This window comes from Ixodes scapularis, unplaced genomic scaffold, assembly GCF_016920785.2.
Source record: "Ixodes scapularis isolate PalLabHiFi unplaced genomic scaffold, ASM1692078v2 PGA_scaffold0__279_contigs__length_252992795, whole genome shotgun sequence".
NCBI classification, from domain to species: Eukaryota; Metazoa; Arthropoda; class Arachnida; order Ixodida; family Ixodidae; genus Ixodes; species Ixodes scapularis.
This window is the reverse complement of record NW_024609835.1, coordinates 65,276,583-65,301,103: the sequence shown is the minus strand read 5'-3', so window position 1 is coordinate 65,301,103 and position 24,521 is coordinate 65,276,583. Positions and strand designations below refer to the sequence as shown.

General features: G+C 46.1%; 1 protein-coding gene across 1 annotated transcript; it reads left to right on the top strand.

Annotated features, from left to right (window-relative positions):
• The first annotated feature begins 1,704 nt into the window (after nt 1-1,704).
• Nucleotides 1,705-23,902, top strand: LOC120840572. The gene is made up of 3 exons (XM_040211143.3): nt 1,705-1,772; nt 6,927-7,076; nt 23,416-23,902. The coding sequence occupies exons 1-3, from the start codon at nt 1,746-1,748 to the stop codon at nt 23,731-23,733; spliced, it is 495 nt and encodes a 164-aa protein (XP_040067077.1). The 5' UTR covers nt 1,705-1,745; the 3' UTR covers nt 23,734-23,902.
• Nucleotides 23,903-24,521: the final 619 nt, after the last annotated feature.

Below are 24,521 nucleotides of genomic sequence, written 5' to 3'. Positions count from 1 at the left end.
TAGGTTTCAAAGGTGAGTTTGAAAACTGAGTGCTCTAGTAACGTTTTCTCGTGCGCTGGATTTGCCAGTGTTTTCTTTCACCCAGTCTCAGCTGAGACTTTGTTTCTAGCAAGCCGGCCCAGGTACCGTAAAATTATCCGGATAGTTGAGGGCCTAAATCAAGTCATGCTTCTTTCGCTTTGTGGCCAAAAATAAAGATATCTAAAACTGGAAATTAAATGGCAGAACGGCCTGATATTTATTCGGTTAGTAAATTCTCCAATGTTGCTTAATTTAAAACGGAATCAACGAAAACTATTTTTTTTTTTTTTGCTTCCCAGGCATGTTTGCATAAAAATCCAAACCTCTTGCATCTTTTTACAGAAAATGACACCAATGTTTTCTTCCGAGGAACTTGCGGTGCATGGCGTTATGGTCGTGGTAAGTAAAATAGCAAAAAATGTTTTTAAATATATTTGTTATTCCCTTGTCAAAGCCCGCTTCATACAAGCTTGTATAAAATGGGTTGATAAACTGTATGGGACATAACCTTACCTTGTAGCCAATGACGGTGAACTGAAATAGAAACGTCACTTATATATCACCTCATTCTTTCATTTACAATCTAACCAGAGTCACAAGGTCAATATTTAATACCGTGCATGACGATAGCTTACAAATTACTATGGTTAAGTTCGTTTCCACCGCTGCACCGCTAGTTGTAAAGCTTGCGTCACACTTGAACTAGTCAAAGAAAGTGCCTTCACAAAACATGTCTTCCGTTGCTAATTCGTGACGCTAACTCAGTGTTTTGTTCCGCCAGTTTTGAGGGGAACGCAAGATACAGCTAGGAAACTGGATATGCGCCAAAGGTTATTCTGCGGCCATGAACACTTTGAGACACATCTAGAGGGAAAACAATAGAGTTTCTTTATTCGTTGACTCATGCAGTTTCACTCATGCATTAATGTTGTCACTTATATGGGTTCTGAACAAAATTACATTATATACTACAAATAGTTTTTGTTAAATTTGTTTGAAATAGGGGGGGGGGGGACAACTTAAACCGACGGACGCGCGTTTCTCTCACGTCACTTAACACGTTAGAATTTGCAAGAAACCAGAAGCCCCGCAAAACCCCGACAGAGCAGGAAGTTTTGTATTTTAAATAAGTACGAAATAATATATATATTTTTAAGTCCCTACAGTGTAGGGTGTTTGAAATACCGAGCCCGATCTAAAATGGTCCTTAAGAATCGACGCCCTGCCCGCCAAACGTTCCCCGCCACTCGTCTCAGTCGTCTGCGTCGCCGTCCGCCGTTGGCCTTGACATGTTTTCTGGTCCTGTATTTTACAGAAAGGGTGCTACGCCTCGTAATTTTACAAGAGCAAACCACCTGTGAAATACACCTTTGATGAAAGATTAAAGTTGCTATGTGCCGGCGCCGATTTCCAGGGAAAATATTAGGTCCAGCCTCGGCATGTCACGCAAGATAATATATGCATGCATTTAGATTGCTTTGATTAGGCAAGCTCTCACCCATAAAAATATTGTGCTTCATAAATTCCTATCAGACTATTTAAAATTAATCTAATTTTATGCTGCAGAAAAAGAAAATCACACTTTAACATTTCTTTATTTATTTTTGTTCTCTCAGTTGTGTTAACTTCATAAGACACATATTTATGGAGATGCTGAATTGTGGTATTTTACATTACAGAAAGCAGATGAATTCTGTGCGGAGCTTGTGCGAGACAAAGCTTTGATGGAGTACTGTTATTCTCTCGGACAGGTGAGTGAGTCTAATGTCGATCAGAAGAGCCCTCCCTAGATTTGAACCTCTTTTACTCAGTTATGTAGTTGAGATTTGATGCTCGCCAGCATCTTTCGTCACTTTGTTGCGCTCAGCCGTCTCAAGTTTTCTTGTTTCGTTAAGTAAGTCTTACGATTGTCGTAGGTCTAAATTATTATTTAAAGGGAGCGATATGTGAACAAATTTGAATCTGCCATATATACGTTTCCGAGATTGCCTGTGTAGCTTGCACGGCTTGGCAGGCGAGCGCCAATTGCTCGAGATTGTATGTGTGTATATATGGCATACTAAAAAAGCCAAGTTGTGGTGGCTATTTCCGCTTCAACGAGGCCAACGTTACAACTCTGCCAAGCTACTCGAGTCCCAACAGCTGGCGTTCGTGAAGCTTTCGCCTAACTAAAGTTGCGTTGTTCAAGCCTAGTGCCCTCTCCCCCCCCCCCCCCTCCTCCCGGGGGCCTGGCGGTCACAATTACTGATCTATGGTCACACGTCACACTGCACTGGCAAATATTCCAGCACCGGGACACTCGTCGTCTCATTTAATTGCCTGACCCAACTTGGCGGAGTCTAAATATCGCACACTAACTTTTCTATACCTGATTTCGTGAAAACCAGAGAGTCGTGAAAACATTATTTGAAACTGAAACTGTGGAGGAACATGAAAACCGGACTTCGAACTTTGAAAACTTGCACCTAAAAAAAAGCTTGACATCTTCAAAGTTTTTTTTCTTTTTTTAATTTAGCTTTAAAAGAGAATCAAAACCTTCGAACTTCTCGAACTTCATTTAGAAGGAAGTTCGAAATCTTCGATTTTTCGAACTTTATGTCTAAAACATTCGAAGCGTTCGAAATTTTTGATTTCATATCCAAAAAATTTCGAAATCTTTGAATTTTTCGAATTTCAGATCTCAAGAAATCGAAATTTTCGAATATATCGAATTTCAAGTTAGGAAAGTTCGAGATTTTCGAATTTATCGAACCTCAAGTAAAAAAAATATTCGAAATATTCGAACCCGAAATTTTAGAAACCGTGAAAGCTTCGAACTTTTCGAATTCGAAACTGCACTGTGATCGAAAAGTTACGAATTTTTCGAATTCGAACCTCGGTAGGTACGAAAATATCAAAATTTTGCGATTTCGAACCTCAGTTCGTTTCGAAAACATCGAAACCTTTTGAAATCAAACCTAGGATGGTTCGCGACATCCCTAAACGTCATACACATTTTTGTCATAACAGCATTCACAATCTCAACGAAATGTCGCGTTTTCATTGTTCCTATTGCCGCGCGCAGGGTCACGGACTTGTAGAAAGTTCACGTTTATTCTTGCTGCGGACATAACTTCTATCGTTTATCCCTGCTTTTGTTGTTCTGGAAAGTGCTTGTTCATTCTCGCCCTGAGCGCGCTGCGCTTGAACCATCTCCGCCGAATCTTCAAGATTGTGACTCACTCTAGATAAGAGGCCGCCGCGACCTTGTCTGGTCAGTTTCGCCCCAGCGTTCGACTCTGCTCTTTCGCCGACCTCGACGCCCGCGACGCTCTGCTGTTATCTTTTGTTTCCTTGTTATTTTTGGGCACAAGTTCACCCCCATTAAACGTTTCCGTTTCCCCAGTTATTCTTTGTTTCCTCGCCTGTTTATTGGTGACAATATGTTGTCCTGGCAGCTGGAACCATGCTCCTCCCATCGCCGGAAATGACCTTGGTGTGTTGGAGCTTTGATTGGTTTCTTAATAGAAAAACCGGCAGCGGATCATTAGGATTTATGAATTTCTAGGATGCTTAATGCCCGCAGAGTGAGTTATCGCCATATTTAGCCGACCTTTAGAACCTCCTCGGGGCACCTTTAACACTCGGTGTGTTAGAGCCTCAGAGCTTTGTGGAATAGAATAGTTTATAGTTTATTTCAGACATACATGTGTGATACATATGTCTGGGGGGCTGCAGCAAAAGAAGGCAAAAAAGCCCCCTGACGAGGCCGCTAGCCCCCCCCCCCCCCCCCTCCCCTGCCCAAAGCAGTCAACAGAGACAGCATACAATCATTTAGCAACGAGATTGAAATAAAGATAGGCATCAGTAAACCATTCCAATCAATATCATCAATATAAACATAAGCAATGCGTCATAATAAAAATAAAAAAAAGAAACAAAGTAAAAAAAAATCATGAAACAAAAACCAGAGAAAACTGTATTCAATGAGATTAACATCGTCATTATCAACAAAATCATCCAACGCACGTGTGATATTAAAACATCACAACACTTCATAACACCATGAAAGAAGGACATATTAAAGGCACTATATTTGCAATAAGAACACATAAAAGCCACATTAAATAATCCAAGGTAGGCGATCAGCTTCAAGGAAATATGCTCTAACTTTTTTCCTGAATGGGTGGATTGTTCTACACTGCTGTGCTATTTGCACAATGCTTGGGTGTTTATTTAGTAGGTTAGGTTCTGTGTACAAGTCTCGGCGTTTCGTCTTTGTTTTATGGTGGTTGTCATTAAGCAAGGATGCTATATTATTATATTGTTATAAAAATACATCTTGTGAAAGAGAGAAGGTATGGAAATAGGGACGCAAGAAATTCGACATTTTATTGCAGGCCGACACAGTGTTTTGAACCATAATGCGTAGTTATTTGATTTCTCTAATGCCACCGAAGTGAGCCTCGTGTCGATTGTTCCTAAGCCCACCCGATATTTTCTTCTAACGTAAAGACAACACAGACATGTGGCAAAGCACTCTCATCTAAAACAAAATAACCTTCTCTGGGTAATTTTGTAGCGTTGCATAGTCATTCGCTCCCTAAAACGTGCACAATCATGAAGTTGTCGCTTCAAGAAAATTAATTACTTCAATTGATATTCCGTCCTTTACACAAGTAGTACAAAAAGGCAATTATATAATGGACACGCGGGTAGGGGAGTCGGTCATAGTTCCAGTTATCACTGCACATGACGTGAGGCCGGTTAAAGCTTACACGCGCCTTATGGCGCGTTCTCACTGGAAGCGGATCCGGGTTCGCGAAGCGGATCTGCGCATTCTCAACCGCAAAGCGGCTGGGATCAAGCGGTTGGAGCGCGTTTTTGCCAACCGCTTCGGGACCGATTCCACCCAACCGGTTTCACGAACCGCAATTACAACGCGACGCTGACGTGACGTCGGTGACTTTCAAAACAAGATGGCACCTGTCGCTGGTGAGGCGTCCAAGGCGCTGTAGTCCTAGCGCTGTAGTCTTAGCTTTCGACAAATCAACGGAGAAACTTGATGTTCACGTCCGTCACTTGAATCCGCCGCGAAAAGAATGGACTCGTAATTTTAACGGGCTTCGCACCGGTGATTTGGTTCAGGTAAGAGTTGGTTTATTACTCCAGGTGCCACAGCCCAAGCTCGCTGCCTCGTTAATCTTTGCCTGTAGAACGTCGGAACCCGCCCCTGATCGACCGAAATGTCAGCTTTCCTACCCACTAAGATAGTAGCGTGAACTATTGAAAGCTTTCGACACCGTGCATGACCACCACGAAGATCGATAGAGACGTCGTAAGATTGATTGCGTAGCCAACGCACTACCGCGGAGGGTCAGGGTACCTGCGCTAGCTCGACCTGTAACGTTTACTACCAATAAAATAAATGAAGGGAACCTACTCAAGAAATAAAACGTACGTACCAGACAATGCAGAGGTAATCCATACGGCGTTTATTTGAGCTTAATGTCATACATGCAGCAGACTCGATCGACGAGCGAGTGACGAGAGGAGAGTGCTCCACCAACGAAGCCACGACCGGCTAGCACCGAACACATTCCCCCGCACCACAGTTCACCCCACCGCTCACAGCTTCGAAAAGTGATAACAGCGAACAACAACGAGGGGGGAAAACTGGTCTTCTATCCCGAAAACAAGGGGTCAGCTATTCATGCGGGAAGGGTCCACTTCGAAGAAAAGGTCGGGGGCATCCTGTTCTGAGCCAGCAAGGCGCGTCTAGCAGGGCTTTGCTTGTGGGCGAAGTCGAGGGAATCCCAGGCGAGTTTGGCGGGTCCATGCTTCTTTTTTCGCTGCCTGCACTCGTGATGCGTGCGAACATCCCGGAGAAAAATATTCCGAGTGCCGAAACAACGCCTGCCGAAATAGCAAAAGGTTTGGCTTTGGATCTTGAATTAAAGTGGATTTTGGATTGTAAAACAGGGTTGCCAAACGCAAGTCTCAAAAGATCACGCGTGGTCGCCGAGAAACCGCCAACGCCGCCAACCGCCTCTCGGTGTGTCTGAACGGGGTCGCTCGCGAACCGCATCCGCTACCGCTTCGCGAACTCGGATACGCTTCCTGTGTGAACGCACCATTAAAGTTATGTGTGCATGCGTAACTGTCAAACTGAGTGCGGTTATACACCGGGTGAAGTGATTTAAATGTGGCGAAACAGCCATTGTAGTCGAGCCTTGAAGCCGCTGCCCAGGCGCAGAAAGGGTAGTAAAAGAGTACAATAATCGTCAGATGAATGGTTTTTTCTTCAAAAGTCAGAATTAATTTACACTGAACATTTATTGTGATTCCATCCAACGAAAGAGGGTTTCGTGTTCCAGCTACAGCTGCTCATAATTGCTGCCAATGTTTCTTTTTGCCCTTTATGTACATATTTTATTATGCTGCTGTACAAGTATATCTTAGTGACACGCCAAAGTTCTAAAATTTCTTAGCAAACAAACATAATAAAATAACATGCTGAAAATAAAGAAGCTCATAGAATTCATTTAGGAACATTTCTGTAATATGATGGGTCTGGAGAGGTTCTTCTTATAAGACGTTTTCTTACCTAGATTGCGCCACATCAAATATAGAGCTTTTTTATTTCTAGAGGTAAATTTGCAACGCGATTTGATGATGAAATTACATTGCGGTATGCCGATGAACGTGAATGGAAAGTGCCTTTACATAATTACAGAGTATCGTGGTGGCTGCTACCCCATGCGTGCAAGCACGGGCAACACGCGTGTGAAGGTAGCTTCGGCAGGCTTGAATTTTTACGTGCTCACTTACACAAGCAGAGGCATGGCGGGGGCCAGGATCTGTGCGCGTTTGACCCTGCATACAAATCTAACTATAATATTGAAATGCATATCTTTACTTCGCAGGTATTTCAGTCAGATGGAAAATTGATTTCACCTGAGGAACTTAAGCAGAAGGAAGAGAACATGCGGAACAAAGCCCTGAAGTCATTCGACAATGCAGCATGTCTGAAGCTCAATGAATGCAAAGAGAAAGAACGGGAAAGTTTGATCAAGGTGCTGTATCTTACGCACCTCATGTTCTGAAAATCCAATGCCACTTAATGATTTCTACGATTCTCATGGCTGCACACCGTCTGTTTCAAGAGTCGGGAAAATAAGCAATTATGAGCGAAGGCGCGACAATAATAAAGAGAGATTTACCGAATAGGCACTAGAACAGGATGTAAAAGATACATCTATACTGGGTGTTTTCAGAAAAGATCGAACAACCATGTCCGGTAACCAGTATTAATTTTGATGAAAAAAATATTTTTCTGGCTTCATGTATAGAAGAATAAAGCCAATTCTTGTACTGAAAAAAAAATTGTCTTTGCGAAAAAAACAAAAATTGTTAGTACCCTCTCAGTCACGTGCGTATTTGGCGAATCGCGCGATGTTGGCGTTTCGGGCGGCTTCCCCCCAAAAAACTCTTATGGCTACGGGTCTAGAAATATTTACTGACAAATTAGGCATAGGAAGGATTGACAAAAAGTATTAATCACCAGTATTAAGGATGCTATTTTAAGAAAAAAAAATCGCAAACACGACACATTGTGCCATCACGTTCTGGATTAAAGATTTTTTTTCTCATTACCTATAAACGTTAAGGTCTTCAAACATTGCGAGTGTGTTGCCCTGTATATAGTTCATATTTTTCATGAATAATTGTTGTTCTGGTTAGCTGGAGAAATTTACGAGAATTGCTCATACAGCGGCACTTAACTAAATATGCATTATTTTGAAAATCATTTAAAAATAAGGTTATCTTTCTTATTTTTGGAACTCTCAGAAATGAACGTTTGTAATATGTAGCAACAGAATCTGCGAAAAACATAATGCAATAATTGTGTGAATTTAAAGTTATAAGACTAGAAATTTGGTGAAATTGACGCTAACGTGGTTGCCATAAATGGGGCGTGCACATACCCGTTCTTCACAATTTCATTAGTATTAAAAAGCGGGAAAATCCTACGGGATGGTCAGGAAAGGACCAATTGACAGCACAGAGGTGAACGGCAGTTTTGAATGTAAAATTCCTAATACATTTTCGTACAACCGACCCAAAAATGCCTATGGGCGGGAGCGATCGAGGTGCGGCACCCTGTAACATGCTTCCCGGTGCCTGTTTCAACAGCCGGCATGTAGCGTCTCCGTCTACGCGACGTAAAGGAAGCAACCGGATCGACTCTGCAAACAGACCAGCCTACAACCTTGGCGGTAACATGATATAGGAGGTAGGGCGCGGCTAAGCCTGAACCTACGCCACCTCTGAGCGCCAATTGATCAGCCGCCGCGGAGGGCCGCACAACGAGTAGAAAATAAAGATACTTAAAAAAAAAAGTGGAATTACGATTGACTGAGATTGTCTGTATATGCGTTTTCAGGTAGGATCGAACGACCACGTTCGGTCGACATTTTTTTTTTTACCAAAATATATATTTTACTCGTGGTGCAACCGCAAAAACATATTCGAACTTTTTATTTTTATTTTACGAAGCGCTAAATATGCAAAATTGCCACAATGGGAGTAGAGAACGATAGGAAGTCTGCGAAGAGAGAGCACTGTGACAGGAGTTCGTGAAAAGTAAGAATTCATACGAAAGATTACAGGTGAGTTTGAAGCACGACCAGGCTTAAAGAGTGATAAGGAAGAACACATGTTTAAAGTGGTACAATTGAAACGAGTTCAATGAATCAAGATCATGTGCGCAAATTCGGCGCTTGTTGCTTGCATTCTTTCTGCCGGACACTGACTTGAGCCGGTCACGCCGCTCTTCTGGCATTACGAGGAGGAATATTTTTTTCCCGTTTTTCCTGTAGCGATCACTGTTGTTTTCCTCTCAGTGGCACCGCAAGCTCGGCACACCGATTTGCTTTTCGCAGCAATAGGAGACTTTACTTTGAAAGATATATATCTTTTCTGCGTCTACTGTTCTTGCTAAAACAGCTGTGGTTGCGAAATGTCGGACCGCGTACACTGCCGCAAGTGGCAGGACTAAATTCCACGCACAACAGAAACAGAATCCCACTTTTTTGCTTTCATGTACCTGAACGCTTTGACGTCAGCTTTCAGGAGGTGGATTAGTTTCACGTTCGGCAGTTTAGTGTTCATCGGGGCAACCGTCTCGTGCGCTTACTTTATCACCGACGTGGTGGGCCATCGGAGGTTGTACAACGTTGCTTGGTGCTTGACACGACCCCCGATTTTATCGTAGGCACTCTTGCCATGTTCAGCAGTAGAAAAAATAGACTTCGCTGTCATGTACTTGTTGGTCTGCAGCTCCAGTAGTTGGTACAGTGCGCCTCAAACTTAACGCCGCCACTGAATTTGCCGTTTCTGACAGTCCCTGCGGCTGCCGATTGAACTATCTGAAGAATGTTTGGGTTTCCGATTTCTATTCCACCTTGAAAAGGCATCCCTAACGTTTTGGTGACAAATTTAAGAGTAAGTAGCCGACACGAGCTCAATATTTGGGAACCCAGTGGCGGCGTAAAGTTTGAGGTGCACTGTACATGTTCTTAAAGTGGCTAGCCGCACCATCCCTGACGTAGGTCACATGAGCATATCCAAATTGGATTTCACGATTCCCCAAACGGTTTTCATATAAATTAAGTTACAGAAAATCTCATTCAGTCGCAATTCACATATTTTTTCAACATATCTTTTCTTTTTTTTTTTGTTTTTGCGTTGTGCTATCTTTCATGGCGGAGGATCTATTGGAGCTCACAATCGCCTTTACGTCGCATTGAGGGAGACTCTACACGCCCGCTGTTGAAACAGACACCGCGAAGCATGTTACAGGATTGCGGCTCTCGATCGCTTTCGCCCATGGTAATTTGTGGGTCGGTTGTACGACCATGTATTAGGAATTTTCCTTCAAAACTACCATCCACGTCCTTGCTGTCAATTTGTCTTTTCCTGACAACCCCGTAGCATTTTTACGCTTTTAAATAACAATGAAAATGTAGGGTATGTGCACGTCTCACGTATGGCAACCGCGTTAGCGTTAATATGGCCTTCTTAATACTAATGAAATGTAAAGTTCTGGAACAATCGTTGTGGAAGGTTCGGCGTGTAGCACATACTAACCTCGAATCAGCAACACGGTTCTCGAATTTACCAGAACTTTAATTACATTAGAGTTAACAAAAATGCGTACCCACGGCCAAGAATCGAAGCCTGGCTTTCTGCGTAAAAGGCACGCGCAATAACCGTTAGGCCACGAGTGCGCTGCCTACTTAGTCAGCTGCGCTCACGGCATTATTCCCCCCTTCAAAAAAGTACATCGTCCCGATGCAGCACAAAGCGAAAACACAAATACACAACAAAAGGATAGCCGAGTCGCGAGCCACAGTTCACAGTCCACAGTTCACAGTTCACAGTTCAGAGTTCACAGTTCACTCTTTGACAAAAGTCCAAAGTTCTCTCGTTCGTGATAAGGCTTGAGCCGAACGACGTGCACCACCTCAAGTGGTGGGTGGCGTCTTGTAGATGGTCGCGTTCCGTCGGGTAGAACTTCGTAGTTCAGATCGCCGAGGCATCGGATGATTTTGTAGGGCTGGAAATAGCGTTTGAGAAGCTTCTCGCTGAGACCGCGGCGCCGCATCGGTGTCCACTCCCATACCCGGCCTCCGGCTTGGAAGTGGACGTCCCGGCGACTAAAGTTATACCGGCGTGCGTCGACTCGCTGTTGCTCTTGAATCTTGATTCTTGCCAGTTGACGAGCTTCCTCCGCGCGTTGAGAGATCAGTTGAGCGTCGTCGTTGCCATCGTCGGTTGGCGCGTGAGGCAGCATGGCGTCCAGCATCGTGGTAACCGTCCGGCCATGTACCAGTTGGAACGGCGGCATTCCTGTGGTTTCTTATACCGCTGTGTTGTATGCAAATGTAACGTACAGCAATAACTCATCCTACGTCTTGTGCTCTACGCCGACGTACAGGAAGATCATGTCGGCGATGGTCTTGTTGACTCGCTGTGTTAGCCCATTGATCGCGGGTGATAAGCGGTTTTTCGACGATGGCTGGTGTGACTGACCCGAAGTACCTCCCGAGTCAGTTGTGCCAAAAAGATGACACTCGATCTGTGATCATCATTTGAGGTGCGCCTTTTCGAAGGAGAATTAACTCGACGAAAAACTTGGCGATATCCACCGCTGTTCCCAATGGAAGGGCTTTCGTCTCGGCGTTTCGTGTAAGATAATCGGTCGCGACGATAATCCACCGGTTTCCTTCCGTCGATGTTGAGAACGGCCCAAGCAAATCCATTCCGACCTGCCGGAAGGGCGTAGTCGGAGCAGATATCGGCTGCAGGAATCCTGCTGGCGGAGGCTTCTTGCGTCGTTGGCACTCATGGCACGACCGTGTGCACAGATGGACGATTTTCGGGAGTCTCGGCCAGTAGTACTTATCACGAATCCGGGCGAGCGTCCTGCTGTAGCCAAGGTGTCCAGCCGTCGGGTTGTCGTGGCATGCTTGAAAGATTTCTTCTCGCAGGCTGGCAGGCACAACCAGCGGCCAGGCAGGGTTGCTGGTTCCGAAGTTCTTCTTCAAGGGCACGCCTCGCCGCAGAACGAAGCTTGACAAGTCTCGGGCCAAGACTCACGGAACGGAACATCCTTGACCTTCGAGGTGGTCGATCACGGCGCAATGTTCCGTGACATCTCGTTGAAGTGCTCCCATGTCGGTATCTGTAACTGCTGCCAGGAAACGGGCGTCATCGTCGAAGTCGGTGCTGTCGGGAGGAGATTCGATTGGGGTCCTAGACAAGCAGTCGGCGTCATTTTGTTTGCGGCCAGACTTGTGCACAATGGTAACGTCGAATTCTTGCAGTCGAAAACTCCGGCGAGCGAGGCGTCCTGACGGGTCCTTGAGGCTTGCGAGCTAGTAGAGGGCGTGGTGGTCTGTGACCACGCGGAACGGGATCCCCTACAAGTACGGACGGAACCTGGTTATCGCCCCGACGACAGCAAGATATTCTTTGTCGGTCGTTGAATAAATTTTTTCTGCCTTAGACAGCGCCCGGCTTGCGTAGGCGAATACTCTCGCTGCCCATTCTTGTCACTGAACGAGTACCGCACCGAGAACGGTATTGCTGGCGTCTGTGTGTATTTCTATCTCCGACGACTGATCAAAATGTCCGAGGAAAGGGCGCGACTGCAGCCTTCGCTTGAGTTTGTCGAACGCTTGTTCTTGTTCCTCTCCTCACTGGAACTGCACGTCGTCCTTCGTGAGATCCGTCAGCGGTGCAGAAATCTGTGCAAAGTCACGAACGAAACGTCTGTAGTAGGCGCACAGCCCAAGGAATCTTCGGACGGCCTGCTTGTCCGATGGCTTCGAGAATTCGGCGACAGCGGCCTTTCTTGCAGGTTCAAGGCTTACAACCTGAGCACTTACGAAGTGGCCCAAGAATTTCAGCTCACCATAGGCGAACCGATACTTCGAAGCCTTGAGTGTCAGCCCAGCAGTCTTGAAGGCCCGTAGCACGGCTCGCAGTCGTCTGAGGTGCTCGTCAAATTCGCTTGCGAACATGACAACGTCGTCGAGGTAGACGAGACAGCTCTGCCATATGAAGCCGGAAAGGACAGTGTCCATAACACGCTGGAAGGCTGCCGGAGCTGCGCACAGCCGGAACGGCATTACTTTAAATTCATACAGTCCGTCCGGTGTGACGAAGGCCGAATTTTCACGATCTCGTTCGTAGACCTCAATCTGCCAGTACCCGCTTTTCAGGTCCATCGACGAAAAGTATCGGGCGTGGCGCAGTCGGTCCAGGGTGTCGTCGATGCGGGGCAGCGGATAGACGTCCTTTTTTGTTACTGCATTCAGCCGGCGGTAGTCCATGCAGAACCTCTGGCTTCCGCCTTTTTTCTTCAAAAGGACTACTGGGGAAGTTTACGGACTGTTTGAGGGTTGGACGATGTCGTCATCAAGCATTTCCTGAACCTGCTTCTGGATAACTTCCCTTTCTTTCACGGAGACTCGGTACGGAGGCCGATGCACAGGGAGTGCGTCGTTATCAGTAACTTTGTATGTTTCGCAACCGTCGTTTGGCGTACCTTTGACGAGGTGGAGAAGCACTCACTGAACTCGCCGAGAAGGTCACTGAGTTGTCGTCGTTGTATAGCTGGGAGGGACGGATGGATGTTGAGCTCTGAGGGCGTGGTTCTCTTGTGCTGCGTCGGAGAGGCGTCTTCTGAGATCACGGCGATTGCGGCTGAGTCCTGAATTTCCTCGACGTATTCCACAGCTGTACCCTTTGTAAGGTGCTGCGACTCTTGCCGGAAGTTGGTGACAAGGGCTATGGTACGCCCGTCGTGGAGCTCGGTTACGCCTCTTGCAATGCCAATCCCTCGTCCAAGGAGTAGTTGGACGCTTCCTTCCAGTGCTACACTGCAGGTGGATTCTTCGGTCCCGACGGGCACAAAGACACTCGACAGCGGCGGCAGGTTTGCGTGGCTGATAAGGACTCGCACTGTAGCTAACGTCGCTTTGGAATGTTCCGCAGATGGGACAGGTTTTCGAAGCGTCAGCTTGTTCTCCGCAAGGTCGATGATGGCGCCGTATTCGCACAAGAAGTCTCTTCCGAGAATTGCGTCCCTAGAACTGTCTTTCAGAACGACGCACTTCACAGGGCAGGTTTCACCATGGATCTCAACGCGAGCGGTGCGCCTGCCAACAGGTGTGATGAGATGTCCACCGGCGGTTCGTATCTGCGGTCCGTCCCACGACGTCGTAACTTTCTGAGGCGTTGAGAGAGCCTCCCACTCAAAACGGAGTAGTCTGTTCCGGTGTCGACGAGAGCCGTCGCGTCGTGGCCGTCCATAATAACGTTGAGGATATTCGACACTCTTCAGAAATGTCGTTTCGGGGCGTTGCGACCTTAGAGTAGGAGTGCTCCGACGATCTTGGAGGATCTTGGCATCGTTCGTCTTCGGCAACACCACCTCCCGACGGGAAGCGATGGGTGACCGGCTGTCTCGGCGAGACCGGCGGAAGGGCGATGGTGAGCGTCGGGGGGACGGTGAACGGAATCCTCGACGGGGAGTTGACTCAGGAGCTGAAGAGCGGCGGAGGTAGTCCTCGATGTCCCGAGGTCGCTCTCCGAGATCTGGTCGAGGGTCGTTGGGTGCAAACCCTCGCAGGCCCAGCTGGCGGTAGGGGCATCGTCGGTGGATGCGGTCTGCTTCACTGCAGGGGTTACACAGCGGGCGTCGGTCGGCCGTCCTCCAGACGTCGGTCTTTCTTTGCGCAACTTGTTGTGGACGAACATGCGCCCAATCTTCCTGGCGTCGGGAATGCTGCGGCTCTAGAGGCACACATCGGGGAGGCGCCCTGTACGGACGCGGGACTGGTGGGGCTTGTCGGACCATTGCGGTGTAGCTTAACGTCGGTTCCTCCGGTGTCGCCGTGTGAATGGGAGCTTCAGGGTGGACCGCCCGTTGTACTTGCTCGTGCACGGCCTCGGTGATGGAGAGTGTCGCTGGACGGCTTGGGGCTGGCAGCAACCGGCGTATTTCCTTTCGGATGACCTCCCGGATAATTTCGCGGATGTCCGTACCAGGAGCGTTTTCGCCGCTAAGCAGAGCGGTTGCAGTGACGCTTGGTTGCCGCTGGCAGTGGGATGCGCGCGCTTGGAGGGCACGCTCGATGTTCGTTGCCTCGGTGACGAAGGCGTCAACGGTTGCGGACAAAGCTCCGAAGATGTCGTCTCTCACCCCGCGCATGAGGATTCGTAGCTTCTTCTCTTCTGTAGCCCGAGCGTTGGCGCGGGCGTTCAGGCGCAGAACGTCCTCTACGAAGCTGGTGACGCTCTCGTTGGGTCCCTGGGTACTGGTTTGCAGTAGGTCCTCGGCTCTCTCTCGGCGGTGGTGGTTGATGAATGTAGCCTTCAGACCGGTCTTGAAAATGTCCCACGACGTCAAAAAGGACTCATTGTTCTCGTACCAGTGCTTGGCGATCCCCTCGAGCAAAAAATAGACGTTGTGCAGGCGCTGCTCGTCGGTCCAGCCATTGTGGTGGGCAACGCGTTCATACTGGTTAATCCAATCTTTGACGTCTTCGTATTGCTCGCCGTGAAACGAAGAAGCCGTCCTCGGTACGACGGGCATGTAAACGACGGCAGAAGCGGCCGGGGTCTGCGGCTGGTTGGCCATCGTCGTCTTCTTCGGCTTGGCTTGTCCGACAGCAGACCCAATTCAGCAGCCTGTCCCTGGATGCGGCGGCTGGCCCGAGTTTCACGTTCTCGTAGAGCGCTCTTCTCGACGGGCTTGGAATCGGACTTGCGCTTCGGGCCCTCGTAGGGGTACGCTGCAAGGACATGCGTCACCCCGCACCCCCACCAAAATGTCACCAATGACAGCTGATAAGGCGATGATAAAAACAAACAAAACAAAAAGGAAACAGAAGGAAACACCAGAGCGTCGCGGGCGTCGATGTCGGCGAAACCGCAGGATCGAGCGCTGGGGCGAGACTGAGTCCGGCTGGCCACGGGGAGCCTCTTTTGTAAACGCATGGGCTTCTGGAAATTTTGGAGTGGAAGGTTCGGCGTTTAGCACATTCTAACCTGGAATCAGCAATACAGTTCTCGAATTTACCTGAACTTTACATTAGAGTCAACAAAAATGCGTACCCGCGGCCAGGAATCGAAACCTGGCTTTCTGCGTGGAAGGCACGAATGATAACCGTTAGGCTACGAGCGCGCCGCCTACTTAGTCAGCTGCGCTCCCGGCAATATTTTTCGCTTTATAATTTTAAATCAACACAAATATTGCAATATGTTTTTGCAGATTCAGTTAGTAGATATTATAAACGTTAATTCTGGGGAGTTTACAGATTATTAAGGATGAAAGTTTATAATTTAAATGGTTTTCCAGATAATTCATATCTAGTTAAATGTGTCTGTGAGCAATTCTTGTAAATATCTCCCTCTAACCGGGACAAAAATATTTTATGCAAAAATGAACTATATATAGGACAACACACCGGCAAAGTTTGAAGACCTTAGCTTTTATAGATACTGAGAGAAAAAAAAAAAACTTTAATCCAGAGCATAATTGCGCGTTGTGCCATGTTAGCGATTTTTTTGTTTTTCTTTTTCGAAATAACAACCGTAATACTCGGTGACTAATACTTCTTCTTAATCCTTACTATGCCTCATTTGCAACTAAATGTTTCTAGACCCGTAGCCAGAAGATTTTGTTTTGGGAAGCCGCACGAATTGCCAGCATCGCGCGACAGGTAAAATGCGCACGTGACAAAGGGTGCTCACACTGTTTTTTTCTCGGAAAGACAATGTTTTTTTAAGCAAGGATTTTTGTATTCTTTGGGGACGTGGAGCCAGAAAAAAATATTTTTTCATCAAATTAAAAATGGTCACCGGACATGGTTGTCCGATCTTATCTGAAAACACCCTACTATGAGTGCTGACTTCGGCGAAAAACATATTAACCCCAATTACAAGTTTCTGTAGCACTTCAGAAAAGAAGGGCGCCTGTGCATGCTTGGTCGGAGCTGAAGGTATGAGAGCTTACAGGTGCTCATGGCCTTCACTCCATTGTCTTAAATAGGGCGGAAAACAGCTTAGTTTTTAGGTCATAGATCTTAATAACGGTGTGGGTCGGTAGCTGGTGCGGCAAACTTCAAGGTTATATGTAATATCTCCCCTCAAATTCAGGTCCGGTATCGAAGGGATTCATCGTAGTGTATTCGTCTTATTACATGCTACAGTTAAAAAAAAAAAGAAAAAAAACGGTGGCGATTTTTGTGTTCTAGTCAGGCCAACCTTTCGTAAAATCCACTATTTATGCAAGTACGTGTTGTTTAGTCTCTCACTGCGGTATGACTGAAGTGAAACAAGGTATAGACATTCGCGCTCAATGCTGGACTAATCAGATGACGCATGTGTGTGAAAGAGAGAGAGAGAAAGGGAAAACGAAACATTAAAGATGAAAGAATGTGCGCACCGGAGGATATAATGGGTGAGAGTCTGTTACATTTCGCGTACAAAAATCTATACGTTAAGCAACTGTCTCTGTAATGCCCGAAGCTTGAAAACGTGTTCGAACAGTTCACAAGTTTAAAATTGCTAATTTTGACCCTAAAATACAGCAACAATCTTCCGTTCTTCTGATTAACGATTGACGAAAAGCTTTTTTTACAGTTATCTTAGGATAGAAATTGGGATAAAAGTATAATCTCTGGTACTATTCTTGCTTTTTTTCGTCGCAGTACACTTCAGTATCAAATTATATATTGTTGTTTTAATTTAGATGAAAAACATGAATATCTCCAAGATTTATTTATTACTTTACGTGTTTTATTTAGAAACACCGAGCCTCTAAGTCTTGAAATGACGAAAAGTTTACTGAAATTATATATACCCGAATAGTTTTAAGGCCCATTAAAGTTCAACCGTGTTGTAGGCAGGACCCAGCATCCAGCAGAGGCAATCACAACTTGTCTGCGGGACAACTAAACATTTTAGGCAATACTTAACTGCAGGCGTAATAAGGTTATTTATATGGATTTTAGAGCTCTCATGTACGATGGAAAAACAGATCTCAAAGGGAAACAGACACAGACAAACAAACACACACTCATGCACACACACACACACACTCAGACACACACAAACACACACACACACACACACGCACGCACGCACGCACGCACGCACACACACGCAAGCGCACGCGCGCGCGCGCGTACGCGTTGTGTTTGGGTTTTTTTTTCACTTTGAGTGCTCTTTTTCCTTCTGTACAACCATCACCAACCAGTTCGAATTTCCACTATGCTTTCATATACGAGCTCTGTCTAGAAAGCATCTGGCAACTTATTCTTTTATAAAATGTTGGCGGCCCAGCTCCATGAAAATGATGCCTGAATCTCCTTTAAGGTATTTCCTTTGGAACGTCCAACACTTTTGGCAGCGTTCCGTCAACTTTTCAAAACGTGCTGTGAAGATCTTTTCCGAGATCTCTATCAACTGCCTCGTCGCTTTCTTTTTAATATCGCCAAAGGTCTCAAATCTTGAACCTATCAAATGCGATTTCAGCTTTGGCAAAAACCAAGAGTCTTACGGATTTATGTTTGGACAGTGAGAGGCCTGGTACACCCGGCTAAAGCTGTATTTTTGCCAGAAAATCCTGCACGAGACGTGACGCATGGGCAGGCTCATTTTTTTATAAGGTTTCCCGTCACCTGATGACCAGAACTTTGTCGTTCTCGTTTTGGGCATCCCTCAGTCGTACAAACATTTTATGCAGCAATCATTCATTGAATCATCATTGAAAGTGTCTAATTCGTTCAAAAAGTGTGAACCGTTGAATATTACATTTCAAAGCAAAATGTCATGTCGCTGATAAACTCGCTGTGACAATAATAAATCCGACAAGCACACAGCGCTTAACTCAATTCAACGGTGTCTTGCTGCAGACGGAGCATACTAAACATATTAAAAAAAATAAAAAGATTCTTCGCGCATACCCAGCAGGGTCCTGTCTGAATGTCAGTCAATTGATATTCCTACAAAAAAAAATGCAGTTTAAACTGAATTATAGAACAAGAAAATCTGACTGGATTTCAGGTTTCCAGGAAGAAATCCAGTTAGATTTTCCTGTTCCATTATCTAATTTATACTGTTTTTTTTTGGTAGGGATTGAATGTGTGCCCCGGGTTATCGGGATAATCAAAATGGCTTGGTACTCTCCGGACAGACCTCGTGTACGCATAACAAAGCAGCAACGAGTGCGTGTCTTTTAAAGAATTTTCGAATTTCTGAAATTTCATTTTTTTTAACTAGAACTCTATAGACTGTTTTAGCTTAAAAAAACACTGCACAAAAAAAGTGTTTTTTTAAGAGCATAAATAGGACACGGAATTTAGGTGGGGGTCACAGCCCGCTCTAAGCCCCGCCCACAGACCAGTGGCCCCACCCATTGCTACTGGACTGATCTGGCTGCTTGATCGAACAGGCTAACAAGCGTAGTGTCTTGCTTTCCCGTCATCCGATGCGTCGATCTAGTCCAACGTTACTAAATTAGGTCAGTTGTTGAACTCCTCCGGAAGAGGATAGCCCACCCCGCCCCTTCCCTCTCACTCACTTCAGCCCGCCGCCCGTCGTTTGAAGTACCATCTAGATTTTCGTTTAATAACTGTGTGTCCCATAGAACAGAGCTGGAACGCCATCTAATCGCCGTGCTTCGAAGCATACGCATTCCACACAATACACTTCACTTAGCATAGGAGCCGGTCGGCGCTTCGACCAACTGGAGGCGAGTGGTGGGGAGGGGGGGGGGGGGGGGGGGAGGGGTACTGTACGTAGAAGTAGCGTCTATGAGCCGTTCCGTAACCGAGCTAATCTAATAACATTGGTCTAGTCTGGAAGTCTAACACCATCTGCTAGTCGTGCGAGCAGACTAGCGGCAGCCTCCGGCATCGTCTGCTATTTCACTGCCGTCTATCGTTGTATGCAATGGAGTGAGGCACGCGGACACGAAAGCTGCGCGTTTGCGTCCCTTTTCACCTTTGTCCGTCTGGTATTCATCATGTCTAAACACTTCTGCAAAGCTCAGATGACGTCACCATGAAAGCGGCGTTCTAGCGTTTTATCATGCACGAACCACGGTCAAATACAAGCGTCTGTCAGCGTCTATCGATGTGCGTAATAAGCGATCAAGAGAACTAAAAAAACCAACAAAATATATATGCAGTCTTTCTAGCTATAACGTTGTTATTTTTTTTTTTTGCATGGTATCGGCAAGGTGGGTGAACGTCATGACGCACAATTAAAAAGTGACGCAAAAATATTCGCTTTTGTAGGCCCAATGCGCAGCAAAACGTGGGAGCTAGTCGGCTTTCTAGGCGCAATGGGGGGAACATACCTAGCCAAACTTGATGCAAGCCGAACGCCCGATTGCCTGCAACCGAATGGTTCGCAAATTCTTACCTGTGTAGGCATCTTCTCGGTATTGAAACCCAGGTCGGAATGAGGACGGTTGTACCATTCGCAGAGCAGCGGAGCCGCTTTTACTGGAACCAAGATCCTTATTCAGTAAAACACGCGCAAAGAAAGAAATCAAGTCAAATCGATCGTAATATTTTATGTTGGACGCTAGGCTTAGGCTAGTACCGTTACTAGAACTAGCATCCGCACAACGCTTTCTGAGGCGCGTACTTGAGGCAGTTGCTTGTTGCTAACTTCATCGGTTGTGGAGATCTTCCTCTTAGGCCCGCTTCAGAGGAGCAGTTTCTTTCTGCAACTTGACGTCGCAGCGCCAGCAACACGGGCCACCTGCGTCCACACGCAGCAACCAATTGCTGCAATTGGCCATCAACATGATTAAATCTGATTTTTATGTCACTATTTATACACGCCGTTACGCGCTATAAACGTGTTTTATGCATTTAAATTGCGTTGAGAATTCTAGTGCATCTTTTTGGAACGGTGTATCTCCCAAAACAATCAATTTCAAACCAGATCTAAGCCTTTAGTGTTCATCATCACCGGCACGAGGTATCACTTGAAAATATCGTATCCCTGATTGCCCTGCTGCCACTTCAAACGTCTTCGAATTGCTTCGAGTTGCTCGCTTGTTTTGAGTCAGACCCGATCTCAGCAATTAGTGTCGATTTACGGAGAGCTAGGGAACAACCCCTCCAGCAAGTCCGAATTTATTGAGAAAGTTGTCCCGTCTGAAGCGGACCTAAACACCTCTGTAAACTCACAATCACTTGTAGTCATAAAAATTAACAAGCTCAGCGAGGTTCGCTTGTTCAGCACTCAACTATTGAAAAATCCGGCTTAAGCTGGTCCCAGCTTCAAGCCGGGTTATTGCCCCAGAATGCTCAGTTTGGCATGCTGGTTAAGCTGGTGGGCGTCTACACCAGTTTAACCAGTTTAAATTGGCACACAGGATAAACAAGCCAAACTCTTCAGAGAAGCCATATCGGCATCCATCCTATTATATTCCTACTCGCGGCCTGCTCACACGACCTCAGATGCTACACATCCTGAGTGCTGACACAGTACTAACCGACGCACAGACAGTGGTTCTCGGTGCAAAACAAACAATGGTATTAAAACTAGATTGCTTATCTCTCAACGCGAAAAACAATAGAAACACACCAAAAATGGGCGATAAAAATGACCGCCTCTCCACGTGGTGAATCATGTTGATCGGGGCGAAGCTCTGGTGGCGCTGATGATACTGATTTTGTTTTCACCCATGTCATAAAGAGGATGTGTGGTATGGGACGTGGTTATATACGCATTTGAGCATTTGGCCGCACCGTACTCTCGTCTATAAACGTTGAGCGAATGCATGCAAAGTTTAACGCGATTATATGCGCATTTGACCGCAGCGCCCTCTCCTGTATAGACGTTCAGCGGCTACATGCAACGTTTCATCCATGACATCCCCAGCTCTTGAGTTACTACGACATCTCAGAGCCCCCACTCGTCCCGCAGTCGTGGCCGAGTGGCTAAGGCGATGGACTAGAAATCCATTGGGGTCTCCCCGCACAGGTTCGAATCCTGTCGACTGCGCAAACATTTTTTTTTAAGAAGACTGATGGGATGGCAATCGATGTGAGCACGGACGCCGGACGGACAAGGCTAGACCCCGAGGAGCTTCGCCCCTAAAATAGAAAATACTACACGGATGAGAGAAGCGAACTTGGGTACCGCCAGTGATGGGGCGAAGTGGCCTCTTGCGTAGTCGGCAAAGGCGAGGAAATCCATGTCGCTTGGATGGCATTGGCGATATTCTTCGGTACCACCGTAATTCACGAGCACACACACTCTCGAAGATATGAAGCGAACGTCCGACCTCTTTTCGCGCTACGCGGATCAACGGACTGCCGCTCGCTGTCTCGTCAAAGCCCGCTTTGCTCGCACCGCGGTCCAAGTAGTCTCCGACAAGAGCGCACTGCCGTCTCTTCGAAATTAACCTTTTGTAGAACCATCGGTTTGCTAGTAAGTGGATCCAGTACCCTCTTTCTTTTCTTTCTGACCGAGCAGAGAGGGAATATATATATTCTTTTTGTCTTGACTTCAGGGCAGATAATAACACACGATGGAGACAAAGGCTAGGTTGGCGGAGCCTTAGCGAGGTCACAGCGGCTCAATGGCAAACAGGATGTAGCTGACATTTCAGGTGTCGTACGGGTGGGAGAGGCCTTACGCGCGCCTGAAGCGCCCGGTCACATACCAAAATGCGATAGGAAAAATCACAGGAATAGGCATCGTCCCAGCCCAAGCCCACCTTAGCGTGCGCGCCCCCAGCAAGACCAGCTTGACCAGTTTGATTAGGAGTTTGACCAGCTTTACCAGCTTGTCTCCCAGCTTGACCACATTGGCTCCATAGAAAACCAGTTTGATCAGTTAGGACCAGACTGGCTCCCAGCTACACCAGACTGAATCTAAAACCAGTTTCTACTTGGACCATGCTGGCTTTTACTCAAACCAGACTCAGCAGCTAAAATTCTAGCTTGTTCAGCTTAAACCAGTTTGATTGCCAGTTAAACCAGTTTAATTACCATATTGACCTCTTTGACCAGCTTAATTACCAGCTTGACCAGTTAGATTTTAATGCTGATTTTTTAAAAATAGTGTCCGCGGACTCCAGCAACCATGTTTGTTAACGTTTCAAACCAATGCACGAGAAGCAATCTCAGAATACATCTGACAAGGACAAGCACTCTATCTTTATTATTTGCTTGTAAAACATTAAAAAAATAGTCGAGAAAATACTATTACCGCATGGAGATACGAATTTACAACCACCCTTTTCCACATGAATCCTCTCTCCAGCCAATTAAAAATGTAAGCACATTGTAAGCGTTGGGTGGAACTTAGCGGGTTGCGGCCGCCACCTTCTGTACCAAAATAGCGTCTAACAATGTTAATTATATGCGAGAAAAAAAAAACCATTTTCGTGGAAAAATGATAAACATGAAAGGAAACGTGTCCGTTTTATGTCATTAAAAAAACTTATTTTTCCTTGCAGTGTCCCTTTAAGGGACGCAGGACGTGGTTCTTTACGTTCACGCTCCACACTTAGCGATTTTTATTTCGGCGTTCTTATCAGCGAATGTCGCAAATACCGTTGACAGTGGTGCGATCATAAAATGCATGGGCCTCGAAACACCTAGTGTTTGTTAACCTTTCAGGAGTTTATCTCTCGTTTGCAACATTAAAATGTAAGCAGCTTTGACATAATAGCAGCAGTTATTATACAAAATGTGTAAGTAATTAAGGTTGTGGCAATGTTTTGGACATTTGCCGATATATAGGAGCTTAGTGGTTTGTCCGTGCCGATGATGTTAATAAATATTAGATTTTTTTTCCTTTCAGCAATTGGAAATGATTTTTAGTGATGTCTGGAAAAGGTACCAGGACGTCAGGAAGAACGAAGGAAGCAAAAAGTTGCAGCACGATCTCAAGCTAGCGTCTGAGGCCTTAAGGGCCATTGGTCAGGCTGGATTGTTTGTCGTCGCTTCCATCCCTATGCCGGTCATCCCTATGGCGGCCGTCGCTATAACGAGCATCGCTGCGAATCTAGCTTCTCTTGGCACTGAGGCGGCCGCAGCCATTACAAATCGGCAGAACGAGAAGGATTCAGCGGACGCAGCAGGAGAGCTTCCAACCGACTTGGAGAAAAAACAGTCTTAAACGGGAGAGTTGCACGCCGAGGACTCGACAGGTCTCATTCGATAAGTGCAAGTAATAATGGCTTCCAAGTGCATGCATTAGCAAGGGCTTCTTTGCTCCTCTACAGGTCGGCCCTTGCTTTTTATTATGTGCCATGTGCCAGCTGCAGATATCTCATGGCGATGGACGAGGCACATAATAACTTTGCTTGTCATGTTGCAATAAAGCAACCTGTTGCAGACATGATTTGTTGAAATCCCAGTTTGTAACTGTGTCGAAAATTCAATATCACTTACTTTTCGCGGACATTCCCTGTGTATTGATTTACACTTCAATTTTATTTTGGCTACCTAAATGTCCCTTTCACTGTAAATTAATTTACGCCCTTAAGAGTGTCTGCGGTGTCTATGACTCACACCCTAACACCCCTAGAAAAGGGTTTTTTCGTCACGATAACGCCAATGTAGTGGGTGCTCAGGGCAGCATTACACCTTATAAAAGCGCGCTAAGATCTAAGGGTGTACCGATTCACAGGTTTACGTTTAACTGTGAACGATTAAATTAGGACTGCTTGTGACTGCTCGTAATAGAAGCACTGGGACCACCAGTCAAGAAGCCTTAAACCACTTCCGACCCGCGACTGAAGGCTTTGTAGTATTTGCAAGATCAAAATCTACGAAGGCAAGTTTCAGAATTATTTTATGGCCGTGGTGAAATAATTAAAGGTGTGCAGATCGGAACTGTGATTTTGCCAATGTCGGCGGAACATCACTTGGGTCGGCCAACGCCCCGCTGATATACATTATCCA